The following is a 21,278-nucleotide window of genomic DNA, read 5'->3' on the forward strand; positions in this document are numbered from 1 at the left end:
TATATAACTGCTGTAATAAAATATACAGATTAGCTTCACAGTAACAGTACTTCAAAGAAAAATAAAATGATAGGACTTGTCCTTCCATTACTAAAACTCAGAAAATATACCCTCCTAAGAATGATTGTATGTCAGCTTCTGTAAGTGTTTGAGGTAATATTTCAGTGTGTTATCCCATTAAATATTTAAATCCATTATTAATTAGATTATATCCTTTTTTCTAGATGAATATACTGCACACAGATGCAACTTCATTTTTTTTCACTGCATTATCATGTCAAATTGGAATTGGAGACAAAAACCAAACCTTGATACTGTAATATGCCGCTCCAAGTTTCAAACTCATCACATCCTTGATAATAAATCTGATCAGTTCAATAACTGATCCTTTGTTTAGGATAATTGAAAGATTCCCCTCCCTTGCATAACCTATACAAGTAGGGTTCACCATGCTACACTCTCCAATCTCAAATTCCCAGAACTCTGAAAGGCAATTCTCCTCTATTTTCCAAGGATGTAGCTGCATAATTGACCATGTGGTGCCTGCCATCTTGCCCATCCCATTCCGATCTTACCAGCAAGAGCCACTGGTGTGCTTAGAAGTGCCAGTGCCAAAATGTACTAGCATACCTTCTTTAGGTTTTCAGTACAATTCTCAGGGGCTCTCAAAGAGAAGGGAGTATCTAGCTCACAGTCAGTTAACGAAATAGAACATCTTTTAAATAGCTGAGCAAATATTTTCTGGCCATTCATTCACCCAATAGTGCTTTCTAGGGACAGAGCTATTTGAAGAACTAGAAAACCTCAAAAGACTTTAATCTCAATCAGCCACCACCAATCCACTTTAGGGTGAGTATTTCCAGATGCCCAGAGAAGGGTCCTCATGGTGGAATTAATCTCCCAAGTTCCAGCCCTTCAGGCCAAATACAAAGATATGTCTTTCCACTGCAGCCAAATGTTAGTATATCTCATCCCGGGATATCTTCAAAGTCTTAAAGGTCTCATCGCTAAATACTTCCATTACTTAATTTTAGGGACAATGAGATCAAAAGACAGGATTCCTCACATGTATCTCAGCAATACAACTAACTATATTTTTTTTAGAGGGTCTCATGAGACCAATATTTTAATAATCATTAAAAATATCAGCAAACTAGTAACCACACCCTTCACAATCAAATCTAGGTTAGTCTTACTGCAGTTCTCAGCCAGCCATAGATGTTGCCTATGTTGCCAAAGGCAGAATAACAGGTAGTCCTCGACTTACAGCAGTTTACTTAGTAACCATTCGAAGTTACAACGGCACTGAAAAAAGTGACTTATGACAGTTTTTCACTTATGAACATTGCAGCCTTTCCATGGTCACATGATCAAAATTCTGACAGGCAAATCCAATGGGGAAACCAGATTCACTTAACAACCATGTCACTAATTTAACAACTGCAGTGATTCACTTAACAAACGTGGCAAGAAAAGTCGTAAAATGGGACAAAACTCATTTAATAAATTTCTCACTTGGCAACATAAATTTTGGGCTCAATTGTCATAGGTTGAGGACTACCTGTAGTGGCTCAGAGAATAATCACTGATTATACATCAAAATCAGTACTAGTCACCAGAACCTTCGAAACTGGCTGACATTTTGATGAATCTGAAGAATAAGTCTTAACTGAAATCAAAAGAAAGCCTTTGTAGCCATTTCTGTCAGAAGGAAGAACTGGAAACCTGCTAGGGCTGAAACGCTAAAATCAAAGATATACAATGACTTAATCACTCTAACTTCTGTACCATGTACCTTTACCTGTTTCCTGCCTGTAAACCAATGCTGCTTCTGGAATCAGTGAAACTAAGATATAGATACATAGGGAGCTGAAGTTCCCCCTTAAACTTAAACCATGGCTTCAGCTAAAACTTAACAGTTCAAGAAGATCCCCTTTTATTATTCAGCATCCTAATTCCTATTTGCATTTTTTTCCAGAGTGGGGGTGTTGTATGTGCAAGAGGATTTGTTCCATTTACCACAGTACATGCAATAGATGGCAACTGCCATCAACACCCATTCACCTATCAGTGTTCTAAATGCCTGGACTCACAATATAATATTTTATTATAATTTGAAGGCTTCACTGAACCAGTCTTCAAAGTGATCTGATTGTCTCCAAACAAAAAAATGAGGAACGATGCAACAAGAAAGATCTTGGCCTATGAGTGTGAAGGCTGCAGTGGGTCACCTGATAGATCTGTCTTAGAAGTCATTTCAGCTTTTATTTTTAGGTTATTCCTAGCCTACTTTCTATCTTTAACCTTAGGCATACAGCTTATTATTTTTTTAAATTGTATATATATACATATGTACCACATGTGCACATATGTAAATGAGTTTTCTTTGTAATTACAATTAAATATCAATCCATCACCTTCCTTTTCATTATACATATTGGATATGATTCAGAAAATGTTTTCCACTAAATAGTTAAACATCAATTTATTCCAATGAAAAATACTCAAGATAAGATATGCAAGTTCTCTCTACTGTTTATTCATAACAACTCATTTCCATGCAAATCAGAACTGACTGCCAGAAATGATTAACATGCCTGTATGAATAAGCTTATAGCTATTTTTTTGTAAGATACAAAATGTAAATCCTTTGTTTACAATTTATGTAATCAATTCTCATGGTTGCCAGACTGTTAGAAGAAATATAAACAAAAAAGCAGAAGACCACATAAAAGATGTAAAACAATATATTAAGGCTGTAATATATTTAGAAGTTCAATTTTTCATTAACTATGAAAAACGGAAGAAATTAAAAGTTGCTTTGACAGTACCTCCAAGTATAATATTTCCATGTATAATATTAGAAACACTCCAGTTTTTTTATGACAACACAAAATAAACAAATATTGTTCTTGTAGATCAAAATATAGCAAAAAGACTTCACCCAGAAACTAATTCAAAAGGATAATTTAGAATTCATAAGAAATAATGACACATTTATACTGCTATCCCACTTGGTATAAAATACAATACACAACCACAATCTTAACTCCACCATACTTTCTGTAGTATTTACAAGATGCAAAGGAAATTGGTTTCAGTTCAGAAATAGGCTTCAAGTCACTTTAAAGAGAAGATGTTTTGAAATTCTGGATTCTTTTTGAACCTCCTTCATGGCTTCAGATGTAGCACAAAAGAATTCCAACCAGGCCAAGAGATACAATATTTAATCAGTATTTTAGTTGAACACATCTTCACTTCTCAAGCTGTCAATTATTATCATATAAATATATCACCAGAGTCTGAAAGAAAGTACAGGACAAGAGAAAATATAATTATGGAGAAGGATCTTCACTCCGAATAGCTTTGTACTTAGCCATGTCCTCTGGGAACACTTTAGTCAGTTCCTGAATCAATAGGCTTTTGAATTTCTAAGAGAAAAAGAAAAAAAAGTCATGCAAAGAAACTGGAATTTCACCTTTCAACATGACAACAACCCAAATCATACTTCCAATCAACAAAAGAGTGGCTTCACCAGAAGATCAGAGTTAGAATGGGTCGGACAGAGCCCACATCTGAATCCAATTAAAAATCTGTGGGGTGACCTGAAGAGTGTTGTTCATAAGAGATACCCTCAATCTGACAGATTTGGAACACCTTTACAAGGAAGAGTGGGCAAAGATTCCCAAGACAAGATGTGCCATGCTGATTGGCTCATAACCCAAAAGAACGAATACTAAATCAGAATAAACACAGAGCACCACCTCACCTTCTTGTACGTTCAGCTCTAATGTACTGACTATACAAAACACACAGAGATACCTCAGCAAAATCAGTCCCTTTACCATAGATAAGAATGAAGCCATATACAGAAGATTTGCTCACTGTGGTATATTTTGCTTACATAAAATAAAATCATAAAAGATGTAAAACAATATATTAAGGCTGTAATATATTTAGAAGTTCAATTTTTCATTAACTATGAAAAACGGAAGAAATTAAAAGTTGCTTTGACAGTACCTCCAAGTATAATATTTCCATGTATAATATTAGAAACACTCCAGTTTTTTATGACAACACAAAATAAACAAATATTGTTCTTGTAGATCAAAATATAGCAAAAAGACTTCACCAAGAAACTAATTCAAAAGGATAATTTAGAATTCATAAGAAATAATGACACATTTATACTGCTATCCCACTTCGTATAAGATACAATACACAACCACCATCCTAACCCCACCATACTTTGTGTAGTATTTACAAGATGCAAAGGAAATTGGTTTCAGTTCAGAAACAGGCTTCAAGTCACTTTAAAGAGAAGATGTTTTGAAATTCTGGATTCTTTTTGAACCTCCTTCATGGCTGCAGATGTAGCCCAAAAGAATTCCAACCAGGCCAAGAGATACAATATTTAATCAGTATTTTAGTTGAACACATCTTCACTTCTCAAGCTGTCAATTATTATCATATAAATATATCACCAGAGTCTGGAAGAAAGTACAGGACAAGTGAAAATATAATTATGGAGAAGGATCTTCACTCCGAATAGCTTTGTACTTAGCCATGTCCTCTGGGAACACTTTAGTCAGTTCCTGAATCAATAGGCTTTTGAATTTCTAAGAGAAAAAGAAAAAAAAGTCATCCAAAGAAACTGGAATTTCACCTTTCAACATGACAACAACCCAAATCATACTTCCAATCAACAAAAGAGTGGCTTCACCAGAAGATCAGTGTTAGAATGGGTCGGACAGAGCCCACATCTGAATCCAATTAAAAATCTGTGGGGTGACCTGAAGAGTGTTGTTCATAAGAGATACCCTCACAATCTGACAGATTTGGAACACCTTTACAAGGAAGAGTGGGCAAAGATTCCCAAGACAAGATGTGCCATGCTGATTGGCTCATAACCCAAAAGAACGAATACTAAATCAGAATAAACACAGAGCACCACCTCACCTTCTTGTACGTTCAGCTAATGTACTGACTATACAAAACACACAGAGATACCTCAGCAAAATCAGTCCCTTTACCATAGATAAGAATGAAGCCATATACAGAAGATTTGCTCACTGTGGTATATTTTGCTTACATAAAATAAAATCATAAAATGAAAAGATGCTTCAACAAAGTATTAATTTAAGCGGATACACACTTATGCAGCCCCATTCGTGTTTTTCTAAACACCCCCCCCAAAAAAAAACCTTTCAGTTTGGTTTTTGATAGAATTTTACAGCTTATATGTTAATATAAAAAGTGAAAAAAATTCTGAAGTGGGTTTTTTGGGTTTTTTTTAACATCTCAAAAACCTGGCATGTTAACAGGAGCGAGCAGACTTTTGATATCCACTATATATAAACTATCTTAAATCTTTCATGTTTTAATATTTAAGAAAACGTTAAGTGTTCCACCAGAGAAAACTATAAGAACTTTTAAAAAATGTAACAAGCCCCATGGTCCCAAGCAATTTTTAAAATATATGAACATTTAAGAAAAAAATATGGAAGCAATAATTAAGCATCCTTGCTTGGAGCTTTTGCCTGCAACAACTAGTCAAATTCCACAAACAAAAGCAACACATTTCATTTCAAGGGAGCCCTGAAGTCAGATTAATTCTGATCTGGCTGGCCTTCTGGAAAGGCCTGAAGACTTTCTGGTTCTGCCATTTCACCTGGTGATCCTGTAATATGGGTATGGAGCTTGCAAAGTGGTTCTAGTGCTGGGGAAACTGCATGCGCTCGCCTGCAGATTACGGGATTTTTTTTAATATAGTACACTGATTAGCCATTAGGCCATACTAGAAATACAACATATAAAATACAAAATAAGACTATAGAATAAATTTAGGGGTGCCAGAGAAATATAATTGGCATTTTCTTTTTTCTTTTACTCATATATTTTACTCTTTTTTAATATATGCTTATTATTGTTCTGTATTTTACATTTTGCATTCTGATATGGCCTAAAGGCTAATCAATAAAGGATTATTAAATACTAAAAACTTTTGATTATTTTGCTGTCTTGTTTTTAGGTTTTTAACTTTGTACATTACTGACATATGCAATAGGAGACTGTATAAATTTACAAAGTAAATAACTAAATAAGTTAACAGCAAAACTAATTCTGTACTTACTGGCTTGAAGCTTTTGAATGCATTTGCAGACAATGTACACTTAAGGAATACAGTTTTTTTATGTACAAGCGACTCAGGTGGTGGCTCTGGTGGCTCAGGCTGCTAAGACAATCTGTTATTAACACAGCTGCTTGCAATTACTGCAGGTTCAAGTCCCACCAGGCCCAAGGTTGACTCAGCCTTCCATCCTTTATAAGGTAGGTAAAATGAGGACCCAGATTGTTGGGGGGCAATATGTTGACTTTGTATATAATATACAAATGGATGAAGACTATTACTAACATAGTGTAAGCCGCCCTGAGTCTTCGGAGAAGGGCGGGATATAAATGCAAATAAAAAAAAACTCTTACCTTCATAGTATCAATTTTACCTTTCACTTGTTCGTTTTTGGCTAGAGCTCTTTCCAAGCATTCTTTAGTATATAATTGGGGATTACGACCTTGATCTATATATCTGAGAAAATAAATGTTGTGAGATTTTAATGTGGTTCACATATATTAAATATATATAAGTATATATTAAATATACATGCACATATGCTATGTATTCTACCAATATCATTTTCTGAAATTCACACTAGATTATCATTTAATATATTTAACCTCACAATCACAATAGCACACAATTTAAGAAACATTTATAGATACTCAACATATGAGCAAAATTGAGCCCCGAATTTGGATCATAAGTCATTGTGGTTGGCAAATGATTGCCATATTCAACAACTGCAATACCAGTTTCCCCCTCAGGAAGTCGAGGAGGCCCAGCATCAACTGTCATTCAAAAATCTGCCACGGGCTAAGAGGCATTGGCTGGCTAGCCCACTGAGTGTGGATCTCCTCTCCACCCGACACCTCTCCCCACTCAACCACATGGGCAAAAGGAAATTTTAGCACTGGGCTGCAGAAAAACTTGCATCTTCATGATCCCAGCTTCCTTTCCTCAGCCCACAGTTGCAGTTCCCCTCCCCTCTGTGTAGAGAATATCTACACATGGCCAGAATGATTTTGCCCTGTGGGATGAGAAATCAATCTGATAGGTGGCCCTTCTGCCCTCAAAGAGGGTGGCTGAAAGAATCCATGGCAAAAGCTTAGTGGGATTTTAGTACAGGGCACTTGCAGAATGGGGTGTTTGGGGTCAGCCTGGCTCCGAACATCCTATGGTGCCAGAACCCCAAGTTAAAATCCCATTTGGCTTTTGCTATGGAATTTTTAAGCCGGCATCTTTGAGAGTGAAGGCAGAGGAACTTTGCTCTAAAACCAAATTGATTTCTGTTCTCAAAGAGGCTGGCTGAAAAGGGTCCATCTCAAAATAAGTCCTGATGGACCTTTTTCAGACAGCCCCCAGGAATGAGAGTGAGCTCTATACTTGCGATCTTCTCTGCTGGTTTCCCCACTAATGTGCTGGAGAAGTCAGCAGGGAAGATCACAAATGGTGATCATGGGGTGTTTGGCAACCTGTTGTAAGTGGCAACAGGTTGCCAAGAGCCCAGACTGCAATCATGTAACTCCAGGGGCACTACAATGGCATAACTTTGGGGATCAGTCGTAAGTCTCAGCACCATTGTATTTTTGAACAGTTGCTGGACAAATGGTCGTTAAGCGAGGACTACCTTTAATGACAATCTATTGGGTCTATACAGAAAAGATCTAGGAAAAGATACGAGGATCATTCAATAGTATTACATATGAGAATTGAGCAACTCATTGCTCTCATGGCCCATTTTGTAAGCAAAACTGACAATACCAGTGAAATTCAATGCCAAGCCACATGCAATTTCCTACTGATTTTTGGAAATAAACCAAAAATAAACACTACTGTATTAAACATGAGATAAACTTAATACATCTAGAACTTTTTAAACTACCTCACCATACTCCCAGAAAAATGAAAATGTCCTCCAAATCTGAATCTGTAGGGAGATTTCATTACCTTCACATTGCAGATACAACTACAACTACCTCTGCAAATGTATTTCCCAAGAGCAAAAGGATATAAGATGCTTCTCAAAACTCAAACACTATTTAGCACTGTGCACTCCAAAGGACATTTAAAAATGAATTTCTAGTGTTTACACATATATTCTATGCCCTGCAGTCCAATTTGTTAGATTTACCGTGAAAAGATATGTGACTGCTCTTGTGTAAACAGTATCTCTAGGACCACATACTGACAGTTGGGGTAAGAAGTTTAACACTTACTCAAAGACTTCCAAAGGCACACTGATATCATGAAGCTGTTGTCGGCACTTGTCAATATCTTGCAAGCCTGTAACCATAAAATTCCTAGACAGAAACCATTTTTTATTAATTTATAGCACAGTGAAGTCGAATCATCAATTTATACATCCTCTGTGCCAACAGAGGGTTTATAAAAGACATTATGAGGCTTGTCAATAACCAATCTAGCTGTACAATATGAAATGTTTACAATAAAAATAAAGGAAACAGAAGCTCTCAGAACAAAACGGAAAGAAAGCAAATTGGCAAATCTTCTTTAAAATTCTTGCCCTGAAGCTCGACACAAGGAGTTGCCCACAAAATTAGAATGACAATTTCAACCTCCAATTCCACCATGTGTTAATAGCTTACACGACTTTTGAAGAAATGAAAGAAATTTATAAAAAAGACCTTACACTACATTATCTGTTTGTTTAGTGACCATTCAAAGTTACAATGGCACTGAAAAAGTGGCTTATGACTCTTTTTCACACAACTTGCAGCATCACCATGGTCACAAGATCAAAATTTAAATCCTTGGCAACTGGTTCATATTTATGCCAGACGCAGTGTCCATGTTACTAACTTATCAACTGCTGTAATTCACTTAATGAATGTGGAAAGAAAGGTCATAAAATGGGGCAAAACTCACTTAATAAATGTCTTGTTTAGCAACATAAATTTTGGGCTCAATGGTGGTCATAAATCAAGGACTAGCTGTATATCATATAGCTGTCACAAAGGACACCCATAACACTTACAAACAATACTTCATTTGTGAGATACCTTGACTTTCCTCTAGGTGCTCAAGACAGTACCCATAACTTATCTTCCTTTTTAACTCATAACAAAAGTCTCTAATGTAGCTGGGCTCACAGGGAATGAGTGCCTGGCCAAATCACCCAGTGGCTGAGGGTGGATTAGAACCTGGAACTCCCAAGAGTGCCATCCAACAATTTAACTACAATGGCACATTGTGGAAGAAAGGGTGAAAACAATTCCCAATGTATATTATATTCCAGTTACTTAGTAGGTTCCGATTAACAATGAATATTAGTATATAATATTAGAATAATAATATATGCTTATATATTATATAGTTACTTCATGCTTATGCTTATATATACTGTTGTGACAAAATAAAATAAATAAAAAATTATGAAGAAAACAACAGCCTAAGACCCAAGCTCTTAAATTGCAAGCAACTGTCTTTAAAGCTGCCTTGTATAAATTTGCTTTTGTTTTCTAAAATTGATTTTTAAAAAAGCAACTGTTTCAGACCATGTAACGAACATTAAGTTACAGAAGCATTAACAATTCATTAGAGCTTTATGGAGGAGGGGCTTTTACAAAACTTGCTTTTTATAAACTTCTTCTAAGTTTTATTTATTTATTTGTCAATCATAAACAAGATAACAGGTAAAAGTATAAACATAATTTGGATACATGAAAAAAGTAAAAAGGAACATTAGGACAGGGACGGTAGGCACACAGGTGCTCTTATGCATGCCCCTTACAGACCTCTTAGGAATGGGGTGAGGTCAATAGTAGACAGTCTTTAGTTAAAGCTTTGGGGATTTTGGGAAGAGATCACAGAGTCTGGAAGTGCATTCCAGGCATTGACAACTCTGTTACCGAAGTCATATTTTCTGCAATCAAGTTTGGAGCAGTTTATGAAGTCGATGAGACTTCAAATAGCCCTTGGGACATCAATCTTGAAAGGACAGTACCGTATTAGCCATAGAGCCCAACGTTCAAATTCCGCCTACAAATAAAACTCATCAAGGGGATTTGTAAATGGCTTCTTTAAGCCTCACCACCACCACACCCCAAACACACAAACTACTGGGAGTTCGGCTGCTAATATATTTAAAATAATATCTGCTATTCAATGGCAAGTGAAACTCTGGGATTTTATTTTAAATATAAAACGCCATCTTCCCGGTGACTATTTCCTACAATCCCCAGTGCTGCAACTCCCGCCAGCCCCACTCGCTTTGGAGAAAGGGTTTGGGAATGCCGAGTGGGAAGGAGGCACAAGGGAGGGAAGGAGGGAGGAAGCTCACAGTTTCTGGCTGAGTCCCGCTTGGCTGCTAGGCTGGAAGTCGCTGACAATGATGCCCAGCTGCCGGATGTTTTCCACGAACTTTTCCAAGTGCTCCTCCAGGGAGTCGAACTTCTCCGCCATCTCTCGGAAGCAGAGAGGAAGCCTTCAGCCCCTCCGCGAAAACCTCTTTCGCTACACCGGTCTCCGCGTTGCTAAGAGCGCGGCCATGAACGCTTAAAGTACCATTTCCTCTTCCGGCTCAAAGAAGGCCCGTCTTCCCCCCCTCCCGCACTTTAAATGGAACATAATAGGATTCGAGAGCAGATGTTGTAGACTCCGCCCATACAAGTAAGACTAGCTTCGCCTGCCCTCGTGTGCGCACGCGTAGTTCCGCTCCTGTTCTGCGTTCTGAGCCCTAGAGCAGGGGTCTCCAACCTTGGTCCCTTTAAGACTTGTGGACTTCAACTCCCAGAGTTCCTCAGCCAGCTTTGCTCTGGGACTCTGGGACTCTGGGAGTTGAAGTCCACAAGTCTTAAAGGGACCAAGGTTGGAGATTCCTGCCCTAGAGCTTTTCCTGTGTTTTCGGCCGGGCGGTCTGATTTTTTTTCTAAAGGGATAAACGAACCTCCCCACCCCCTTTGTTTTGTTTTGTTTTGTTTAAGCGAACATGCGGCTCTCACAGATTTAATCATTAGTCAAATTGCTCCCTTTTTTTACTGGTATAAACTGAGCCCGGAGTTCATTTTACCGGCTGCTCGCGATCTAATCCTAAATCGGGGGTTGCCAGACGGCTCAATCCTTAGCGGATTTTGTTTTATTAGGGTTCGGTTGGTTACATTTCACACGGCCACATAAAGGCCCGCCGTGACTGGGCGGCTAACGAGGATTCAAAACAGGGGGAAATTGTTTTTTTTTTTAAAAAAAAAGGCTGAGCCGGCGTGGTGGTGGTGGAGGAATTAAGCACATAATTCATATAATTACAGATATGCCGGCACGGGAGGGAAGGGTTTTCTTAAAACACTCTAGGGTTGGAGCCAACTGAAGGGTGGAGTTCATCTTGCATTTCACACCAGGATTATTGCCTGTCACATTATGTATTTCATGGTGCAGAATCTGATGTATGGACATGACTTTTTTTTTTTTTATGGCTACAAGACAACCCTATTCTTTCTTCTCAGGGTAAATCCCACTGCCTCTTTTGATAAGCTAGTACAAAAGTACATTACAGTCTTAGCCTATGATATAAGGGACCATAGAGTTGACCTCTACTATTTTTTTTTACAATAAACAAACTATTTTGTTTCTTATTGGTTTAAATTACAAATGCAACTAATTCTATGGCGTTCGGTGTGTATTCTCTAGTCCTACAAATAAAATTTACAAATAGTGCTGCCGTATCAGGTTTACATAAAATCTATAGAAATTGGCCACTAGTTGGTAAGAAAGAGTTCAAATTTTATATCTCTGCTGACATTTATTACTCAAAAGAAATTTCCCAATCTACACATTTTATTGACATTCAATTTATTTACGTCCCGATACTGTATGTTAAGCTGCTACAAATATGAAGCTCTGTGACTGCCTCATTGCATTATGTCATAAAGTGATTTCTTTGGTTTTAGCTTCGCATGTTGTGTAAACTTAAACCCATAGGACAAATATTTTAATACAGTAGCCAGTTGCTACATTTTGTTTATCCAGATGTAAAAATTCATGAACGTGATTTTACTATCCATTTATTATCTTCAAACACACTTTTTCCAATTGCAAAAAGCAGCATGTATACCATCTTCCAAAACATGAAGAATATCAGGTCTAGTAAATCACACTCCATATATATTGTGTAAACTAAAACCCATAGGACAAATATTTTAATACAGCAGCCAGTTGCTACATTTTATGTTTATCCAGATGTAAAGTTCTTTGTTTACAGGATCATGAAGGATTTGAACAAAGGAGGTTTCCATTGCAAATACTTACACCTTTGATATAATAGTAATGGCAAAGAACAATGGAAATGTCATATTTATCTATATTCCTCTTTGCTATGCTATAGCACCTACTTTAGTGCCATTTAGGACTAAAGCCTACTTTTGGTAAGTTTGAAGCTGGTATTCATTAAATTCATGTAAATATAAACATGTAAGGCAATAAAACTAATCCTAAATACACTTGCTTGGAACATAAGCTTCACTGATATAGAAGCAGAAACTAATAGACCAGGGCTGTCAAACTCATGGGCCACATGCATCACGCACGGCCACATCCGGTTTAGCGAAGGGAGAAAAAGTCCCGATACATCATGTGATGACGCCGTGACAACACGAATTTGACACCCCTGTAATAGACAATGCCATACTTCAGAACTGCCAGATGAACTGACAGAAGGCCCATGATGCAAGGGAGCATAAAATAAATCTATAAGAAATCTTATAAAACTATGAAGCCCTTAGTCAACATTATCTTTTAGTAATTTGTAATTATATTACAAATTACAACATTACAGCAATTTATATTTTACCTTCTACCAAATCTTGAGTTCTTTTTGTTCCCCATGCTTGCTTTTCTTGTTTTACATGTTTCATCATCAGATTAGGATATATCATCTCTGATCCAGATGATGTTACCTATTATGGCAATAAAACATCTAGAAGAAAACCAAGTTCAGGGAACATCCAGAACCTACATATATTCTCAACTATTGATCAACTGTTTCCAATGACTTAGTGCAGTACAATGTCGTTCTGCATCTCATAGCTTCTAAATTCATGAACGTGATTTTACTATCCATTTATTATCTTCAAACACACTTTTTCTAATTGCAAAAAGCAGTATGTATACTATTTTTTTTTTATTTTGTCACAACATTATATACAAGCACATACAATGAAAGGAAACTATCTTCCAAAATATGAAGAATATCAGGTCTAGTAAATCACACTCCATATAGTCAAAGATATCCATGGACTGTTGCCAAATTTACCAAAATAACAGCAAAATCAGGATAAAAATCAAATAAATAAATAAAACTGTTGCAATGCAAACTCTATCCCTGTTATACTACACACAATGTTATAATACAGATATTAGAAACTAGTGCTCTCTGAGCTTGGTTGTTTTCTTGAAGACTTTTCATTACCCAGCTAGGTAACATCAATTCTAGAATGGAGTGGGTTTGCAAACTCCCGCTGCAAATGCCTTTGCCAATGTTTGAGGAAAATATCAACAAAAATAAATATAGGAGCAGGAACTACTTAAAGACAATTTCTGTCCTAGAATAGTTCAATCTTAACACTGAGATCCATTTTTCAAACCCCTAAATACATACCAAAGACTATTTTAAAAGTTGAGGCTGGACTATTGAAAATTGAGATGAGGTTTTAGGTTGCCATGTTTAGTAGTTGGCTAATGTTAAATCTAGCCCTTTCTAGACTTGATCTCTTCTTCTAGACCTGGTCTTTTAACACATTCATGAGAGTGTTAATTAGAAGCAAAAGTCCCTTTACATGGCTTTTCCTAATGATTATTTTTGGTTTTAAAGCCTGAACATCTTAAAACAAACATTAAAGAAAGAGTTAATTATATGGAACATCAAACTGACTAACAAGCAGTTATGATTTGTATGAAATAAATTGCTTGCTCAAGCCAGCTAAATATCTATGCAGATAGAAGAACATACTCATTAGCAAGATGCAGTGCCTCACCATCTGCAATACCATATGGAAAATATAAGAAAATTCCATCTGGCATGATTAGGCTACATCCTTTTAAGATGTTATATTTTTCAAAATATTTGTTGCTTTATAATTGTCTCATTCTCATATTTCTGGGGTGACCCTGAACATTTCTGGCTTCCTTTTCAATTTAGAGAGAGGTGGAGAGAAACAAAAAAAAAAAAAAAAGCAAATCGGTTTTACATAGTTTGCAGGATTCAAGAAGAAAGTCACAATTCTCATTCTAAGATTTAAATTCTGGGCATTTTAATATTGAAATGGGACTTTGTTTTATAATAATCTTATAATACCATGATTCCATATTAAATAGATAGCTATGCTTTCACTTATACAAGTTTTAGGCTTCAAATAAAAATAATGAGGGGAATAATTACCAAGAGGAAAAAGATTGAAGACTGACTTCTGATATATAATAACTTACTAATCCAATTAAAAGGGTTATAAAATTTGGAAGTTTGATAAACCGGCAAGCCTGCTGTGAGATGTCCACAACTATGAAATCGTTACCATAATCTATTCTTAGGACTTGGGTCTAACATATAGAAAGTATCAATAAATTCCTTCAATGGTCTAAAATAAATATTATGATGTCATGGAGTAGAGACCACTTTCTAAAATGATGTTCTTCTCAATGATTTAGGTTTACCACAATTTGTTCTCTCAATTTTGAGCTGCAGCAAATACCAATTCTCTAATTAGTGTACATGTATGATACTTTAAATATAACCTTAGCAATCTATTATTTCTTTGTGTTTATTCATTAAAATTATATGGCCGTTCATTTCATGAAAAAGTTACCCTGGGCAGCATATAATAAAAAGTAATATATAAAAAACAAGTACTATTCTAAAAAAAATAAACATCACAATTAAAGTTTAAGAGAGGGCAGTAGATGTGAAAAGCAATGGAGCAACCTCAGTAACTTGCTATTCCACTGGGACCTCAGACCCAATGGCATAATCAGATTTTGTAGGCCTTCTGGAAAATTGACAGGGATGGAGCTAGCCTTGTTTCGGAAGTATGTTTCGGAGATATTCCATAAGACAGGTACAACGGCAGAGAAATCCCACCTGCAGAGTACCATCAAGTATAGTTCACTAACAGACATGACCTGTAGCATGCCACTTCTGGTGAGGTAGGCAGATATATAATCAGGGAGAGGAAGCCTGCAAATAATCCAGCTCTATGTAGATGCTGAATAGGAGTAAGAGAGCATCAAACCCTGCAGCACCTCACACAGTAGGAGCCAAGGGCAGGAACTGTCCCCTCCATCACCTTTGACTGGCATGAGAAATGAGGCAATTCAGCACAATACAGTGCAGGCCACCCCATCCTCTGAGTTGATCCAGAAGGATATCATTGTCAATGACATTGAAAGCCGCCAGGGGATCAAGTAGAGCAAGGATGGATGCACATTAATTTAATCAAGATGATATATCTGCATTATGCATATTTTTAAATTTTCAGTGTGTATAGAGCTTAGTTTAAGTTTTGTTATGCACCTTAAAAGAACAAACCAGGATGTATGATTTATTATCAGCCTTGTACCTTCTGAAACCCAAGAAATGCTAAACTTGCAATATCAGATGCAAAAATAGCTCTGGACAAAAACACAAAATATAAATCTTACGCTCTACCATTTGCAGATATTTTCACTGTGCCATATCTATCAAGCAAATAACATCAATATCCAAAAGTGCTTTTTTTCCTGAAAGTAAATCAATGCCTTAATAATTGACATCATTTACAAATGCCAGCTTCCTACAGTTTTGCAATACCTCCTGATTTACCCCCTTTTCTATGAATAACCAGAACCTCTGTCTTTGCTATATCTTTTGCTTCCAATGGGTTTTAGTATTTTATCATGATATATCTAGATATATCTAAAATAGATATGTCTAAAATGATATATCTAGATATATCTAAAAATCTAAATATTTTGCTATTTTTAGATACATGTGGTTTAGAAAGAGCCATGGTGGCACAGTGGTTAGAACGCAGTATTGTAGGTTAATTCTGCCCACAGCCTGAAGTTTGATCCTGACCAGCTTAAGATTGACTCAGCCTTCCATTCTTCCAAGGTCAGTAAAATGAAAACCCAGACTATTGGGGACAATATGCTGACATTGTAAACCTCTCAGAGAGTGCTGTAAAGAACTATGGAAAGGTATATAAGTCTAAGTTCTATTGCTATTGCTATGAATTTTAGGGGATCTTTGCAATAAAGCTGAAATTAGTAGATCAGTTTTCTTTTCAAATAACTAAAAGTCCATTTTCATAACTTCAGAATTCTAATGAGATCAAGAAAGAGATTCAAGTTCTGGGTACAACAATGGCGTACTGAAGATGGCTCCACTTTTACGTAGCCAACGACCACAATGAAAAGGAAAGCTGGTAAATGGATTGGTTCTTTGGAATTCCTCTCCAGTTCAAGGAGATGACAAGCCACATCCACAAGTTTGCTCCTTACAGAAACTATCTGCAACGAGATTGTAAAATAGTGTCTCCAGCAGGTGTGAGAGCTTTGGGAATTAGAGGGAAAGTAATCTTGCCTAAGCCATGGTTTGGCACCTTCAAACAGGCACTAGGTTCATCTATTTCCTCTCTTAACTACGTTAGGAAACTGCTTATTATTGGCAGTTTTACAAGATAAGAACATTCTGAAATGCCAGTTCATTATACTGGGAGAATCTCTTTCTGCTCTGGATGAAAAAAATATATATGTAAATTTAAGGATTAAAAAGAAACTTTAATTTTTTGGAAACAATAAAAGGAGTACTAGAGTATTTATTCTGAAGAGTTAAGGGGCTAGATTGGCTTGAAAGTATTTTTCTTGTGGGTTGTTTAAAATTTTACAAAAGAATATATAAATATTTTGAAATTAATTGTTAAGAAACCCTCCTGTCGGAAAGTTTTGTTGACTGGAAAATAAACAAATGATAAGAGAGAACTTCAAGGTTACTAGAGAGAACCAACTATTACAATTAAGACGAAAAAAAGACCCATTAATACAATGGAGCAATATTATTTGACTGTAGAAGAAATAAAGGCTGTTGGGGAATAATATACTCAGAAATTATTTCAAAGATTGTCTGATTTTATAATAGAGAAGGAGAAGTTTTATTGGATAAAATGAAGTCTCAGTCTGAATTGAATGTGGATGTGGATTTTTAAAAATACTAGATTACAAAAGTGATGTGGAAAAAGATGCTACAATGGATTTAGCTGATGTCTGAATAGAGGGGACATATAAATAATAAAGAATAGTGACTTGGAAAGCATTCATATCTTGGATTTACAAAATGATGATGATGTTATCCATTAAGTCATGTCCGACTCTTGGCAATTATATGGGCCAGCTCTCTCCACATCTTCCAATCTTGCACTACTTTTTGATGGTAGGATTACAAAAGGAGCATGTTTAACTAATGAAGCTATTCTAGAGACAAAGAGAAAATGATAAGAGACCACCTTGTAGGACATTATTTGGCAAGGTTAAAGATCAAGAAAAGTAAATAGAAGGAATTCAATATGGACATTTGGTTTCTGATTGCTATGAATGGATTTTTTTTTAAAACAAGCTTTAAAGATCTGTTTGTAAACGGGGATACTTCTTTCATTTTATTTTTATATAGAAAGTTTTAAATTGGAGTACAAAATAGGGCTAAATTAAGGCTAAATATGATATTTCTCATAACTCTTAATAGACTTTTGGTGATTAGAAATAAGTGATGAGTTTGTATAATTTGATGATTGGTAACGGAAGATATTAAGTTACTGAAATTGTTTATATTTGCCTGGAGGGAGGGACAATCATCTTTTATATTATCTTTTTTCTTACTTTTTATTTTCTTTTTTTCTGTCTCTTTATACTTCTTTTTTATCTTCTTTATTTTTGGCAAAAGAAAGCTCAGGACCGTATAGGTTGAAAACATGTGAAAGTGGCCTTCATTCTGGAGTGGATAGACAATGTCTAAAATGATGATGTTAGTCTTTTATCTTTGTATCTGTAAAGAATAATAGAAATTATTGCAAAAAGAGATCAAGGAAGCTATGCCATCATATCCCTGATGTAGGTGAAGAAGCTAGTTGAGTAAGAAAATACAGCTGCAGGCAGTAACTACACTTTCACTTTTTCTCATCTCTAGCAATGGCACCTGAATAGAACAGAACAGAATAGAATAGAATGATACAATACTCAGCGATAGTCATAGGATACTACATAAAAGCAAACAACATAAATTATAATAGGATGCTAAATAAAAGCAATCAGTATAAATCATAACATAGAAACAACAAAGTTATAGTCATGAGATGCTAAAGGATAGGTAATAGGAAAGATGAGAAAAATAATAGTACTTTGTTACTTAGATATGGAAGCAGACTGGATAAAGATCTCCTTCCCTGCCAACAATTAAATACCACATTTGTTGCACTTAGAGAAACATTTGCCTGCATAATCCCAACCACATATCCAAAACTAGATGGAGGTTGTGACATTTTGCCTTCTCAGCTACTTTTTACTGTGTTTTTAAAATGATCTTGAAAGTTGAACCTGCAAAATGTATGACCCACTAACCACTAGCCTAAACTTTTCCTTGCATGAAATAATTTAGTTTACAAATATAATTTGTAATTTACAAATTACAAATGTGTTACAAAATAACAAATATAATGTACACATTTAACAATTCCTAAAGCTGCAAATGCAAGTGGATGACATTTCAACTTTAGATAGTAGAGTTCTAGCCACAAATGATGAGGTAAAGAAATTGTGATTTTCTTTGCTGTAAGCCTAGATGAACCAGATGTGACCCAGTGGTCTAGATATTGAATGCCAGTTATCATAATCATTAGCAAGTATGACCAATGGTGAAATATTATTGAAATTCCTGTCCAACAAAACCTGGAGAGACATACATTGATGCCTTTCCTGTTGAAAATGCTACACACACACTGTACATATACATATATTGCATTTTGTGTTGTTTATATAAATATAACTAGGTTTATTTTTTCTTGTGAGCATATATAAAATAGGGTAACCAATCAGAAAAAAGACTCCCTACAAATTCTTGTGCCCTGACCTGGAGCTTTTCCACTAGATGAGGTAACAGTTGTAGACCTTGTAATTTATAGATGTGCAAATTAAAATGGCACAGGGGATTTAAAAGAGGTAATGTTGATTCATAACTCCATCTGTTTTCCAAGACTTTCCTACTGTTAAATCAAAACAGATCTAAGAAACATTAGTGAGCAGAGCAAATTAAATTATTGAAACTCATGCTATAAAATACAAGAATAATACCATTATCTTACTTGAATAAGCAATGCACTGTTTATTACATTCACAGTTGAAAACTTATCAGGCAGAGACGCTCAATCACATAACCAACCACTGACTTGTGCAAAACATTCTTGATTTGACAGGGTATAATAGATCAACACCTAGCACTAACTTTCTTGCTCCCCAATAATGCAAATATTCAACTTCATTTTTAAAGCTCTTGTTCAGGATGTTGTGTACACAATTTACTTCACCTTAGCATTTATTTTGTACCTGTCTATGACCTTCATCTCTGAAATTGTAGTTTTTCTAATCCTCCTCTCATAATACCATATTTATATCTAGGGCTGGCAATAGAGTACTCAATAAAATACTCAAGGGAATTGACACATGGGGATTTCAATTTGCCACCTGATGGCATTGAGTCTGGCATACCTCAGGAGTTCATAGCCTCCATGGAAACCACGGATGTGTCTCAAGTCATGGTTGGCTTGGTTCATTCTGGCAATGACACATAAGATCTGATTTTCATTTCAGGGGAGTTACAGCATAACCTGGTAGTGAAGGAGTTTGGCATCAATCCATTTCCAAGGACAAATTGTCCCATCTGCCTTACTGGTATTATCCTCCTCTGAGAGGAGAGAGGATCTAACAAATCAAGGCAAAGAGAGGATCTAGCTGATTGGCAACTAAGGGATCCAACAGGTCTCCAGGTGAACTTGAGGATTTCCTTAAGGACCTGGTGGGTGTTTTTGCTTAATCGCTGCTTGGAATGAATAGCTAGACTTTTGGACTGCATGTAGCCTCTCTGTACCGATTGTGGGATACACTTTGGTTTACTGAGAAGCTCCAGGAGATGAAATGCCTGAGCAGGCCTACCCATATTTAGTCAGAGTTGCTTCAAGTCTTCCTCAAATAATAAAAGTCCATATTAGGGATTACTACTTGGCAATAAGGGTAGCAAGAGTCTTAAAGTTCTGACTGCTCTCCCAAGACTTGAGTTAGGGTGATTGGGGCCCCTATCATATATGTCCGAGAGTGTGGGTGTTGTAAGCGGAACTTAATCATGAATAATCAATATCTATTTCTGTACGTTATTCCTTTTCTTTTCATAATTCTATTATGTCGTATTTCTATTTTGTTTAGTTATATTGTGCACTACTCTGAGTCAGTTTGGATTCAGGCACTGTCTAAACTGAATGAATTAAATTGAATTACAATACTTCTACTAGATCATTTATATTGTGCTCATTCTCTTTCCCTCTTACTTCCTTCTGATCCCTTTTGAAAACCTACCTTTTCAATCAAACCTTTAGGTTTACTCCTATCACCAACATAAACAATGTATGGGTGTGCCTTAATTTAAAAGTCTATTTTTATCATTCCCAGTTCATCTTTCCCTTGTTATATTTGCTCTCTCTGTGTCCCATGATTATTGACATCCCTATTGTTGACATTTATAGTCAATAAGAAAGAGAGCTCTTATTTTATTTACTTGCATATGTATTTTGTAAAGCTCCATAAAGCCACATTAGTGATAAGATAACAAATATGCAATTAGAGGATAACCAGCAGCTAGGTGGATAGACTTGATTACCATAGTGATAAGTGCACCATTTGAAGACCTAAAGGGTCAGGCTAAGGACAGATCATTGTGGAGCTCTGGGGACAGATCAATCTACAGATGTGATTTCTAAGAGTTTACATCAACTCATGTCATTGACAGTTTTGGATATCTCAGTCACTGAGAATGAATAACCGAGGACTTCTCCCTATTTCCTCCCAACAAAAAATATTATTTTGTTATAATTGAAAATCTCTTTTGAGCTCTTGGAATATTGATTTGGGAATCTATCAC

The 21,278-nt window shown here is 36.0% G+C and overlaps 1 protein-coding gene across 1 annotated transcript; it reads right to left on the reverse strand.

Annotated features, from left to right (window-relative positions):
* Positions 1 to 4,399: 4,399 nt before the first annotated feature.
* Positions 4,400 to 10,682, reverse strand: MED10 (mediator complex subunit 10). Its single transcript, XM_058178683.1, has 4 exons — positions 10,419 to 10,682; positions 8,335 to 8,418; positions 6,484 to 6,586; positions 4,400 to 4,619 (listed from the first exon to the last, which is right to left on the reverse strand). The coding sequence occupies exons 1-4, from the start codon at positions 10,538 to 10,540 to the stop codon at positions 4,524 to 4,526; spliced, it is 405 nt and encodes a 134-aa protein (XP_058034666.1). The 5' UTR covers positions 10,541 to 10,682; the 3' UTR covers positions 4,400 to 4,523.
* Between the last annotated feature and the right edge of the window lie 10,596 nt (positions 10,683 to 21,278).

Source organism: Ahaetulla prasina, chromosome 3, assembly GCF_028640845.1.
Source record: "Ahaetulla prasina isolate Xishuangbanna chromosome 3, ASM2864084v1, whole genome shotgun sequence".
Classification (NCBI taxonomy): Eukaryota; Metazoa; Chordata; class Lepidosauria; order Squamata; family Colubridae; genus Ahaetulla; species Ahaetulla prasina.

Excerpts from the sequence above, each read along its gene's own strand:
- MED10 (XM_058178683.1), bottom strand. The coding sequence starts at position 10,540 with ATGGCGGAGAAGTTCGACTCCCTGGAGGAGCACTTGGAAAAGTTCGTG. Across the intron at positions 6,587-8,334 it reads GTGCCTTTGGAAGTCTTTGA|ATATATAGATCAAGGTCGTA; the intron begins GTAAGTGTTAAA and ends TTATTTTCTCAG. Across the intron at positions 4,620-6,483 it reads GTAAAATTGATACTATGAAG|AAATTCAAAAGCCTATTGAT; the intron begins GTAAGAGTTTTT and ends TTTTTCTCTTAG.